The sequence below is a fragment of the Nicotiana tabacum genome, chromosome 17, assembly GCF_000715075.1.
Source record: "Nicotiana tabacum cultivar K326 chromosome 17, ASM71507v2, whole genome shotgun sequence".
Lineage (NCBI taxonomy): Eukaryota > Viridiplantae > Streptophyta > Magnoliopsida > Solanales > Solanaceae > Nicotiana > Nicotiana tabacum.
The window spans coordinates 22,524,122-22,536,607 of NC_134096.1; the positions used below are offsets into that span (position 1 = coordinate 22,524,122).

Below are 12,486 nucleotides of genomic sequence, written 5' to 3' on the forward strand. Positions count from 1 at the left end.
GATAATCTTTGTTTTATGGGAAATGCCGTCATTTCGGATTATGACACGCTTCGAAAGGTTCTCTGAACACGAGCGTTGCTTCTTGAAAAACTCTATCTCATTGGTGTCGATCTTCCATGATACTTATAACGATGCGGCTTTTGCTGTTGCTGTTGTGACTGCATCCTAATATGAACTAATGCATTACAAAGGTTTCCTATGGTTATGACCGAACCCTTTCAGGTTGCCTATGTATCCAAAATGGAATTAGGTCTGAATATAGTTCGTGGATGATGATAAAGAAAATATGATAAATATGACCGAACTTGTCTTAGGCAGCCTATGTATCCAAACATAATTAGGTTATGACGTTTTTCGATTACAAAAGATGCAAAATGATGAGATTGAGAATGCAATGGTTGAGTCTGACTCAGACTGCCTATGTATCCAGATGGAATCATGTAAGAACATAGTTAAAATACAAAAGATAACTGAATCCATTGAGGATTGCCTAAATATTCCTTCCTAAGGAAATCAACTCATGGCGTAGTTTCGGATACAATACAAAATGATATTTTGGATTTTCTATTACAAAAGAAAGGGGAGAGAGAGAAACCGAACCCTAAATGGGTTGCCTACGTATCCCTCTGTGGGAAGTCAGGTTGAGCGCAGTTCTATTACACCCCAAACCTAGTTCTATTGCCTTCAAACATAGTATCTCTTGATTGCGTCTGAGTTGATGGGCTTCATGTCGACTCTTTCGTCCATCTCTGTTAATATTAGAGCTCCACCTAAAAACACTCGGTGGACCACGTAAGGACCTTGCCAATTCGGTGTGAACTTTCCTTTGGCTTCTTCCTGGTGGGGGAAGATTTTCTTCAGAACCAATTGCCCCGGTGTAAACTGGCGAGACTTCACCTTTTTGTTAAATGCACCGGCTATCCTATTTTGATACATCTGACCATGGCATACTGCATTCATTCTCATTTTGTCAGTGAGCATGAGTTTCTCCTGTCTGACCCGTATCCACTCTACATCGTCTAACTTGGCTTCTTGGATGACTCTTAAGGATGGTATTTTGACCTTTGCGTGTATCACGACTTCGGTCCCATATACTAACATGTATGGCGTTACCCCAATGGATGTTCTAATGGTGGTCCAATAACCCAGTAAGGCAAAGGATAACTTCTTGTTCCATTATCTATGATTGTCTACTATCTTTCGCATAATTCTCTTAATATTCTTTTTGGCTGCCTCGACTGCTTCATTCATTTGTGGTCTATAGGCTATGGATTTGCGATGGACAATTCTGAACTTCTCGTAGGTTTTCCTCATGAGATCACTATTGAGGTTAACTGCATTGTCAGGGATGATTGACTCGGGTATCCCAAATCGGCAGACGATGTTGTTTTGGATGAAATCCGCCACTACCTTCTTTGTGACGGTCTTGTCGGCAGATGCTTTGGCTCATTTAGTGAAGTAGTCAATAGGTACCAAGATGAAGCGTTTCCCGTTTGATGCAGTGGACCCTATTGGTCCAATCACATCCATTCCCTAAGCGGCGAACGACCAAGGCAAACCCATCACATTCAACTCATTGGGCGGAACCCGGATGAAATCCATGTGGATCTGGCATTGGTGACACTTCTGCACATAGTGGATACTATTGCTTTCCTTAGTCACCCAAAAATATCCGGCTATCAAGATCGTCTTGGCTAATGTGTAACCGTTCATGTGAGGTCCGCACGTTCCAACATTTATCTCTTCTAATTGTCCCGTTGCCTCAGCGGTGTCTACACATCTCAACAAACCAAAGTCTAGGGTCCTCCTATACAGGACTTCCCCGTTAAGGAAAAAGTGATTTTCCAACCTCCTGAGCGCTCACTTATGATTATTAGTAGCATTCTCTGGGTTCTCTTGTCTCGAGGAATGTCTTGATAGGGTCGATATAATTCTTATCTGGATGCTGAATCATGGATGATAAGGTTGCAAGAGCATCAGCGAACTCGTTTTGGATCCTGGGAACGTGCTTGAACTCAATCTTCGTAAACTTCTTGCATAACTCTTTTACACAGTGAAAGTATGGAATTATCTTGATATGTTTTGTATACCACTCCCCTTGGACTTGATATATCAATAGATCGGAATCCCATATGACCAAAAGCTCTTTGATGTTCTTGTCGACTGCCATCTTGATCCCAAGGATGCATGATTTGTACTCAACCATATTATTGGTACAAGGGAATCTTATCTTTGCTGATGCTGGATAGTGCTATCCTGATTCCGAAATTAGGACTGCCCCAATTCCTCCTCTTTTGGAATTCACTGCTCCATCAAAATACATTCTCCATCCAGGGTATGACTCTGCAATATCTTCTCCGGCGAATAATACCTCATCATCGGGAAAGTACATAGTGAGCGACTCATAATCCTTATCTACTGGATTCTCTACAAGGCGGTCGGCTAGAGCTTGTCCTTTGATAGCCTTTTGGGTTATGTACACAATGTTAAATTTGCTGAGAAGAATTTCCATTTAGCTAGCTTTCCTGTAGGCATAGGCTTTTGAAAGATATACTTGAGCGGGTCGAGATGAGATATCAAATGCGTTGTATATGATGACATGTAATGCCTTAATTTCTGGGCGATCCAAGTCAATGCACAACAAGTGCACTCTATCAAAGTGTATTTTGCCTCGCATGGTGTGAACTTCTTACTTAAGTAGTAGATTGCCTGCTCCTTTCTTCCGATTTCATTGTGCTGTCCCAACACACATACAAAGGCGTTATCCAAGACTAACAAGTATAGCAATAATGGCTTCCTGGACTCGGGGGAACCAACACTGGTGGATTTGACAAATATTCCTTAATTCGGATGAAGGCTTTCTGACACTCTTCTGTCCACTTTATGGCAACATCCTTTTTCAGCAACTTGAAGATAGGTTCACAAATTATTGTAGACTGGGCTATCAAACGACTGATGTAATTCAGTCTACCCAGGAAACTCATCACATCTTTCTTACTCTTGGGTGGTGGCAACTCCTTAATGGCTTTTATTTTTGAAGAATCCAATTCTATCCCCTTTCTTCTTATGATGAAACCTAGCAATTTTCCAGTAGGGACTCCAAACACACATTTTGTAGGGTTTAACTTCAAACTATACTTCCGCAAGTGTTCGAAATTTTTTGTCAAGTCCTCCGAATGCTCTGAACTTTTTCGAGACTTGATGATGACTCCATCCACATATACTTCGATCTCTTTGTGAATCATGTCATGAAAGAGGGTCGTCATGGCCCTTATGTAAGTAGCACCAACATTTTTGAGGTTGAATGGCATGACTCTGTAGCAGTAAACTCCCCAAGGTGTAGTAAAGGCTGTCTTTTCTGCGACTTTTTCGTGCATCAGGATCTGATGGTATGCAGCGAAACAATCCAAGAACGACTGCAATTTATGTTTCGTGTAGTTGTCGATGAGGATATGGATATTTGGTAAAGGGAAGTCATCTTTCAAGCTAGCTTTGTTGAGATCTCGGTAATCCACACATATCCTGATCTTCCCAAGCATCTTTCGAGCTAGCTTTGTTGAGATCTCAGTAATCCACACATATCCTGATCTTTCCATCTTTCTTGGGTACTGGGACGATATTTGCTAACCAAGTGGGATAATTGGTGACCCTCACTACATCCGCCTTTATTTTCTTGGTTACTTCTTCTTTTATCCTTAAACTCAGGCCAGACTTAAATTTTCTAGGTTTTTGCTTGATTGGTGGGCTAGCTGGATTGGTAGGTAATCGATGCGAGACGATATCAGTACATAAATCCAGGCATGTAATCATATGACTATGCGAACACATCAATATATTATCGGAGGAGCTCAACTAGTTCTTTCTTCTGTTCTGCCTCCAGATAGATGCTGATTCGGGTTTCTTTCACGTGTTCCTAGCTTTCGAGGTTGACCACCTCTGTTTCTTCAAGATTAGGATTTTATCTAGCTTTCCAGCTGTTCGATCTCTTGTGGGAGATTTTCTTGCATCATACTCTTGTCGTATTCCTCGTAATCTGGATCATTTTGCTCGAGGGTTTCATTACATGACATGAATGCAGAATGCGAGTTTTTATTGTTTTGATTACTGAAAATAAAAATTAAGTATAAATGAAGCGGTAAATAAAGTTGCAATTATTTTAAGAAATCAATTCTTTTTATTTCATTAAAAGGGGAATGTCTGAGCATTCAGATAGGCAAATGACAAATAGGTACAGACATGGTTCATGCCTCAATTGACCGTGCACCTTTTATCTTAAAAACTATACAATTACGTACACACTACCAAGACTCCTGGCAAACCAAAGACAGACTGGTGGTCCAATTTCGCAGATCCTCTCCTGGTTCGGCATTCTGAATTGTCGCTGTCTTGATATCGATTCCTTCACAAAATTCTTCAATCATAGTCCCTAACAACCTTCCCATCCCATCGATAATATCTTCCTCTAGTGTTGAGCTTTAGGTCGTACCCAAGACATGCTCTATCACAAAAGCCTTTATTCTGGAGCTACCGGTACAAGTCTTCCCAATCGGAGGTTGATACCCTATGTCAGCTCTTCCTCTCTGACAATTTGGCTCAATCGGTTCTATTATCCTGTCTGATCGGGCTCCCAGCCCGGTTCCTGGTCTGTATCCATATTTAATCATTTCCTCATGACCATCTTTAATCTATACGATGACTGCATTCCCAAGCTTTGCTCAGTCTCTTCTATTTTGGTGGTCTACATGATCTCAACTACATGGAAGGCTACCCTGTCTAACCCTTCTACGTATGGGACATCGTGTTCCAAATAAGTTGATTGGCTCCATTTACCATGGACCACGATCTCCTGACAACCCCACTCAAATTTCATGCACTGGTATAGGGTAGATGGGATAGCCCCTACTATGTGTATTCAAGGTCTTCCCAGTAGTAAGTTGTATGAAGAGGAAATATCCATCGCTTGGAATAGTATGGGAAATTCAACTGGTCCAATCTGCAATGCCAAATAAATTTCTCCAATATCCTTCTGCGACCCATCAAAAGCCCTTACCCTTACATGACTTTCCTTGACTTCCGTCAGGTGGATACCTAGCTCTTGTAGAGTAGAGAGCAAACAGATGTTGACTCCTAATCCTCCATCAACCAGTACTCGAGACACTACCTTGTATCCACATTTGATAGTGATGTCTAGAGCATTGTTGTGACCCACGCCTTCTATAGGAAGCTCATCTCTTCGGAAAAAGATCATATTTGCTTCGACTATTTTCCCAATAGTTTATACCAGTGCCTGATTGGCGGTGTTGCGCGACATACTTACCCCACTTAATACTTTCATCAGGGCGTCTTTATGACTATCAGAATTTATCGGTAAGTCCATGGTTGATATTTGTGCCAGAGTTTTCTTTAGTTGTTCCTCCACGAAGTATTCTTTGGTTGACATCCTCTTCTAGAATTCTGCGGCCTCGTGATCTGTTATATTTCTTCTCTAAATCTGCTCCTTTCCCAAATTCCCTCGATTTGCATCTCATAAGCGTAGCATCTTCCTGAGCTAGTCATACCGTGGACTGCCGCGAAATATGTCATCTTGGCTTTTTAATTTTGTTGATATGTCCGCGGCATAGTTTTGTATTCTCGATCCTCTTCATCCCTGGTAGTTGCAGTGGATTGTTGTTGGTAAGTCTGAACCATCATCGCAGGTCTACGTTGTACTATGATCATCAGATTCCTTTGAGGTGGGACCCTATCGGACTCTGCATTTCCTATCGTGACAATGGTTCCTTTCAAATTGTATTCTTCATCCAAGGTGATCATGTTGACCCCATGATTCTGGTGATTTGGTAGCGGATTGCGGTTTACATTAGGTGGAGCCGGAGTGCACTGAATGGCTCCACTTTGATAAATGATTCAATTTCATTTTTTATCTTGAAGAAATCTTCAGTATCATGCCCATGCATGTTTGAATGGTCCACACACCTTTTGGTTGCATCAAAATACTTTGAGGGATACTCAGTAACCCTTTATTCTACTAGATGTCTCAAACCTGCTCTCCTTAATCTTTCAAATAGTTGAGCCAGAGGTTCAGCAATCGGGGTATAATATTTGGGACCTTTCTCTTCAAAATTTGGGTGAGGTCGGGGTGCATAGGTGTGTCGATTTTAATGAGTGGTGGTTTGGACATGAGCATATGGTCGTGGTAGGTTCGGGTTGTTATGGGTTCGAGGCGGGTTATATTGAAGTTGAGGATTGTAATATAGCTGCGAGTTGTAAACTGGAGCATAAGCAGGGGGTGATGAATGGTTGTTTGGGGAGTAAGAGGTGTTTCCATGGTGTGCGCTGGGTTTATAATAAGGGATGACTGCTGATACCTCTTCCTTTTTCTTCTTTTCGCTACCTATTAAGCCTGATTGGATTGACTTGCTAGCTGCTTGCAGTGCAACCATGGATTGTACTTTGCCGAATTTTATACCTTCTTCTAAGAAATCTCCCATTTTGACCAGTTCGGGGAATTTCTATCCCATCATGCCCATCATTTTTTCAAAGTAAATCCCTTCCTAGGCCCTTATGAAATACTTAGTCAATTCACTATCGTCCAACGGAAGTTGTGCCCTGGCGGCCTCTGATCTCCATCAGCGCGCAAATTCTTGTAATGACTCGGACAACTTCTTCTGCAGGTTTACCAGTGCAAGCCTATCGGGAGTGATTTTTTTGTTGAATCGAAATCGATTCATGAAATCTTCCGCCATATCCTGCCATGTTCTCCAATTTAGCAGATCTTGTCGAGTATACCAGGTAAGTGCTTCTCCTGTCGTGCTTCTTATGAAAAACTTCATCCTCAACTTCTCGTTTCTTCCCACTCCAACTAACTTGTCACAATATGCCCTTAAATGTGCATGAGGATCACCCGTCCTATTGAAGATATCGAACTTTGGAGGCTTGTACCCCACTGGAATATCTACATCAAGAAGGATACATAGATCCTCATAGTCTAGACTTTCACTTCCCCGAGCGACTTGGAGGTACTTCATTTGTTTTCTTAAGATTTGTAACTTCTCAGACACTGACTCATCCTCCTTATGCCTAGCTTCTCTTTCCATCTCGGCATACTGGTCAATCTCATAAGGCACCCTGACCGTGATAGGCGCTATAAAGGTGGGTTCAAAAATGGCACATACTCGAGGCACATACCGCTGCTCTGATTTTGGTGGGTGGTAAAGGTGACTCCGTCATGAGGAGGGTATGAAATGTATTGGTGGTAGTGGGTGGGTTTTGTGGCATTTGAACGTAATTTGGTACGTAGGGAGTGTGGATAGGAGGATTTGGTAGGTTTGCAGGGGTTGTTGGAGGTATGATTTGAGAGGTAGGGACTGCAGTTGGGGTATTGTTAGTCATTGATGTTGTTTGGATTGAGATAAGCAGGAGCAGAGGTTACATCATTTTTTCCAACATTCACAGAATTGCATGGACTCGAACAACTTGCCCTTAGGGAAAGAGAGAAAACTAGGAATAAAGATACAAAGTGTGAAAGGAGGGGAAATCAACCAACTTCTAGTAACCATCCCCGGAATCGTTCCCTTTCTCATCTTCTTCTTATTCTTCTTCAAATTCCTTTCCATCGTCATTGAACTCAGATTCTTCCTATGGGTCTTCCTCTGGCTCTGTCTCGGATTCTATCTGAATGCACTCTACTACTCGGTCATCATCTTTAGCGGGTGTCAGCATGTGATCAATGGACCCTGGGACCACTTGACGGTGCATTGAGGTAGTCATAAGGTAATGTGGTCTCATGGTAAATTTATAAAGCAGCCACTGCATCCTCCAACAAAGCTATACCTTCCCTACTTGGTCGAGCTAGCTCGGCTTCCTTGTAATCCAAACATAATATTCCGGAGTGCACCACTCTTCTTGACCCATTGGCATTGTGACTAGATTATTCCACTCTTCTTGGAGCCTTCTTATCCTCGGTATTAGAATCTTTCTGTTGTACTCGTCCTTATATAACACTTTCCTTATCCAGAGAGTCACATCCTAGATCAACCCGAACTGTCTGAGAACCCGTAGGGGTGAGTATGGCCGGATTCCCTCAAGTCGTATTAGCTCAATGAAGTATTTCTGAGGAGTCCATAGGATTTCCCTTCCACCTAGCCATGAAAACTTCCAATTGACCCATTCTCCACTTAGGTTAGTCAGTATTTCTCTCCAATCTTCTTGTTCATGTGGGGAGACCCCATGTCTCATCCTCTCGTTGTGGCTTCGGACCATGTTGCTAATGCCCACAAAGTTGTCAATTGTGGCCTCTCACTGGAAGAAATATTCTGTGGCCCAGATTTGAAGCAGCAAGTTACATCCCTTAAAGAAATCATACCCTCGTGTACATGCAGACAAAGCCCTTAGAATCTCAGCGAACATTATCGGTACCAGAGTGGCTTGGAGGTTACCTTGGAATATTGCCAGAACTACGGTAACAAGTTGATATTGATCGGACCTCTTCTTTGCAGGAAAACCAACAATCCCAACAATGCCAAGGAGAAAGTTATTGCCACGTCCCAAACTAGGGAAGCACGACCGACGCTCAACCGAGTGAACCCGGTCACGCAAGCCTGTTAGATACTTTTTACCCAAACTCACTTATGAATAAAGAGAATACATATTTTTGTTAATTAGACAATAAGGAGATCATGTATACAATATCAATTCATTACCATAAGTTACTTCATTTTAAAGTCTCAAATTTCACACATTTTCATGGTCTGAAGTGGAGCAAGTAATTCAAACACAACATAACTCGTTTAACTTCCCCAACACTAATATACAACCCACACTATATCTACGGAGCCTCTAATAGATACAAAAGAGTACTATGATAGTGCCGGCAATAAGGCCCCGGCTATACCTCAAACACAAGACACAAGGATCAAAAGATACATGACCCCTAAATGAAGTGGGTCTCACCAAGTCAGCTGGGAAGATGGTGTACCGCTATCACTAATCAATGTCTCCTGCTGTGGAACCACCTGCATCCATTAAAGATGCAGCGCCCCCAGCAAAAGGGACGTTATTACATATGGAATTGTACTAGTATGAATGACAAAACACCCTCGCAATGGAATGATAAATAATACAAGAAAGAACAATCATAATATCAATGGAAGCCACAAACAACATCAAACCTCAAATTAGGATCAAGACAGTGTTCAAATAAATTTCTATATCTTAAGTTGGGAGATCTTTAATACCAATATACCACCGTTCACAATACCAATACCACCGTACCTTTAGCATGGAGTCCGATCACGACCCGATCGACTAGGCCGTCTCATCCGAGACATAAACCATAATCATAATTTCAATTACAATTTCCAGCATAATCACCACCATATGTGCGGCATGGTGTCCGATCATGACCCAATCGGCTAGGCTATCTCACCACAATGATGTGTGGATTGACATCATCCTTTTCTACCAATCATCTCATTTCATACTTCTTTCACATCTTTTCATTTCATTGGCACTAGTGGCCAAAAATATAAAATCATTCTTGGGATGTCAGCGGTATTTAGTAATTCATGCTCACCTTTTTCACTTTCAAACATCATCATCAACAACAAGGCGTTTCAAATCAAGGTTTTTAGTACACATGTGAACAATTAAGAGTCTTAGGTACATAGAGATTTTTCACAAAATTTGGCATAATAGTCTTCGTTTGAACTTGACTTGAAGTCGAAACATTTTTAATGCACAACCCATATTTTGAACACATTCTCAAATGACAACATAACATGATAAAAGCATTTGGGATACATACTGAACATATATCTTTCAACACAAGCGTATTCGAAATAGCCAATTTTTTAATGAACAACTCGGGACTTACATAAATTACATGAATACCACGGGATTCAATTCTAAGAGAGAAGTTTAGCCAACATACCTCGATTTGAGCTTCCCTTAAATTACTACAATGTTTCGAAAATCCTAGCAATCCCAATCTATTTTGATCCTTAACAAAATTGAACACAAATTAGGAAGATATTCATGGTTTCAACTCATTTGAGCATTTTATCAAACACTAGGTGTGCAAATTTGGCTACAAGGTTCTAATACAAGATTTCTTTCATTACAGAACCCAATCTTTACTTATTTGAGCTCAACAATCTTCCCACAAACCTTATTGGTACATGCACGTATACATAATACTCTCACACCCAAGAATCATACTCCCAATCACCCATCTTTTACCCCAAACTCGAAATTGAAGAATTGGGGGAAGAAATTCTTACCTCTTTGAAGCCCTTAGCAAGATCTTTGTGAAATCTTCAAGTCTTGAGAAAGAATTGATGAACATAATGGCTAGGTCTTCTCTTTCTCTCTCTAAGCTACTCTAACCTCTCTCTAAAAATATAAGATGATACCCTTAAAAATGACCACAAAGCCTTTTTATAAAAATGGGATCGAGTTATAAAAATTAGAAAAATGAAGCCCCGACACAGATATGAGGTCGCATATGCGATCGTATAATGCTTCTGCGATCCGCGAAATGGGCCACATAATGGCCCTCCAGAACTGGGCAACACTGCCCCACTCTGCGACCAGTATGTGGTCCGCATACCAATTCTTCGATCGTATAATGGACTATAGAACCTTCTTCAAAACGTTTTCATGCTGGTTCTGCGATGGGATCCGCAACACACAAAACGGTTATGCAGCCATATAATGGACCGCACAATGGTCCTAAAATTTAGCTCAAGTATCTGCTTTATTCTGCGACAGTTATGCGGCCCGCAGAGTGATTCTGTGGTCACAGAATGAATCGCAGAAATGCCCTACACTTATGAAGATGTTTGTCAACTCTCCAACGCAGTGATCAACCCAAAAGGTCAGAGCATTTAAACCTACCTCGGCACCACAAAACCTTAAATTCCTTTACAAAATTTTATGGGGCCTTACAGTAATGGGCATAAGACTCTTCCATGTTGCTTGATCACACTGAAATTCTCCCAAGTACCATTCATAGATTTCACGGTGTCCAAACCTATCGAATAGTTGATCCAGGCTAACCCATCCATCCCTGATGTCTATCAAACCCCAATTGTTTACCAGACCTTGAGCATCAAGAAACCAATTACCGGGCATGGTGACTGGTAATATCGGTCTCCTCCCTGTAAATGGCAGCTCCGTGAAACTGGTAACTTCTTGTAATGTCGACACTAACTCATAATAAGCAAACATGAAAACCACCTTGGCTAGGGCCTAGAATTCTATTAGCAGGCGAGTAAGCACCTTGTCAGCTCAGATGATTAGCAAAGTGGTTAGTGCCCCTAGGTGTGTCCGGATTTTATCTGTATGTTCTCGACAAATATTCTGCCACCACTGCTTCAGCTTGTGTGGTGCTCCCATCACCATATTGATATCGGTGATGTTTTGGTTGATTTCCATTTTTGAATTGGGTAAAGAAAATGGTTGATAAGTATTTGCGTCGTATCTTTAGGTGTCTCATCAGGTTTGCTCGTCTTTCCACAAAAGTCATGTCGTTAGGTGCATGACACATTCACATTAGGGTGGCTTTGCTAATTGTGTGTCGATACCAAAAACTGACTCTCCTAAGGTTTATGCAATATGTCCTATGTTTGCTTGAGTAGAGTTTTTCCTACTTTTGAATTGGACTGAAGACTACGAGAAGTTATGTCAGTTGACCTGACAAATCCATTCTGTGAAACTAAAGAAATTTTTAAAAGAAGGTTCGGGGGGGGGGGGGGAGGGGGAGGGGGAGAGGGTAAAATATAACCCTCGCGTGCCATTTTGTGTGATAGTGTACGCCAAGACTCGATAGGAGAAAGTGTGATGACATTATATATAAAGAGGTAACAAATAGATGTCATTCGGGACTTGCATTCAAAATTTAAGGTCATACTGAGGTGTTTAGGCATGTTCGATGTAACTTTATAATTTGGAAATTTTGGTTTGTCCCTTAGACTTGAATTGAGGTGCGATTCATGGTTTTAATATTGTTTTGTGTGATTTGGGGCCTCGAGTAGGTCCGTGTTATGTTTTGAAATTGATTAGTGTGGTTGGATGGGCCCCGAATGCGTTTCAGGTTGATTTCGGACCATTTTGGGATTTTGTTGCATTGCTAAAGTTTGTTAAGACTGGTGTTTTCACATTTACAAAAGCTTGGTTACATATGCGTAGCCTCGGATGCGGCCGTGGAGGCGCATATGCGAGGTTTGGGCTGGAGGAGCTGAGTCCGCAGATGCAGGGTTTTCTGTAGAAGCGAATATGTTTGTGCAATGAGTGGTCCGCATAAGCGATCTTATAAGTGTGATGGTTGGACTGCAGATGTAGCTGTTCTTTTGTGTAAGTGAATGTAGAGATGCGACATTCCCACCGCAGATATGGTTAATGTTTCAGCAAATGCGGAATTACTGGGCAACATATATCTTGAATGAGGGTTTAATTTCATTTATCATATTTTGAGATTCGGAGCTCGGA

The 12,486-nt window shown here is 41.5% G+C and overlaps 1 protein-coding gene across 1 annotated transcript; it reads right to left on the bottom strand.

Annotated features, from left to right (window-relative positions):
• Positions 1–684: 684 nt before the first annotated feature.
• On the bottom strand, positions 685–1,101 carry LOC142171729 (uncharacterized). Its single transcript, XM_075235423.1, has one exon. The coding sequence runs from the start codon at positions 1,099–1,101 to the stop codon at positions 685–687; it is 417 nt and encodes a 138-aa protein (XP_075091524.1).
• Positions 1,102–12,486: the final 11,385 nt, after the last annotated feature.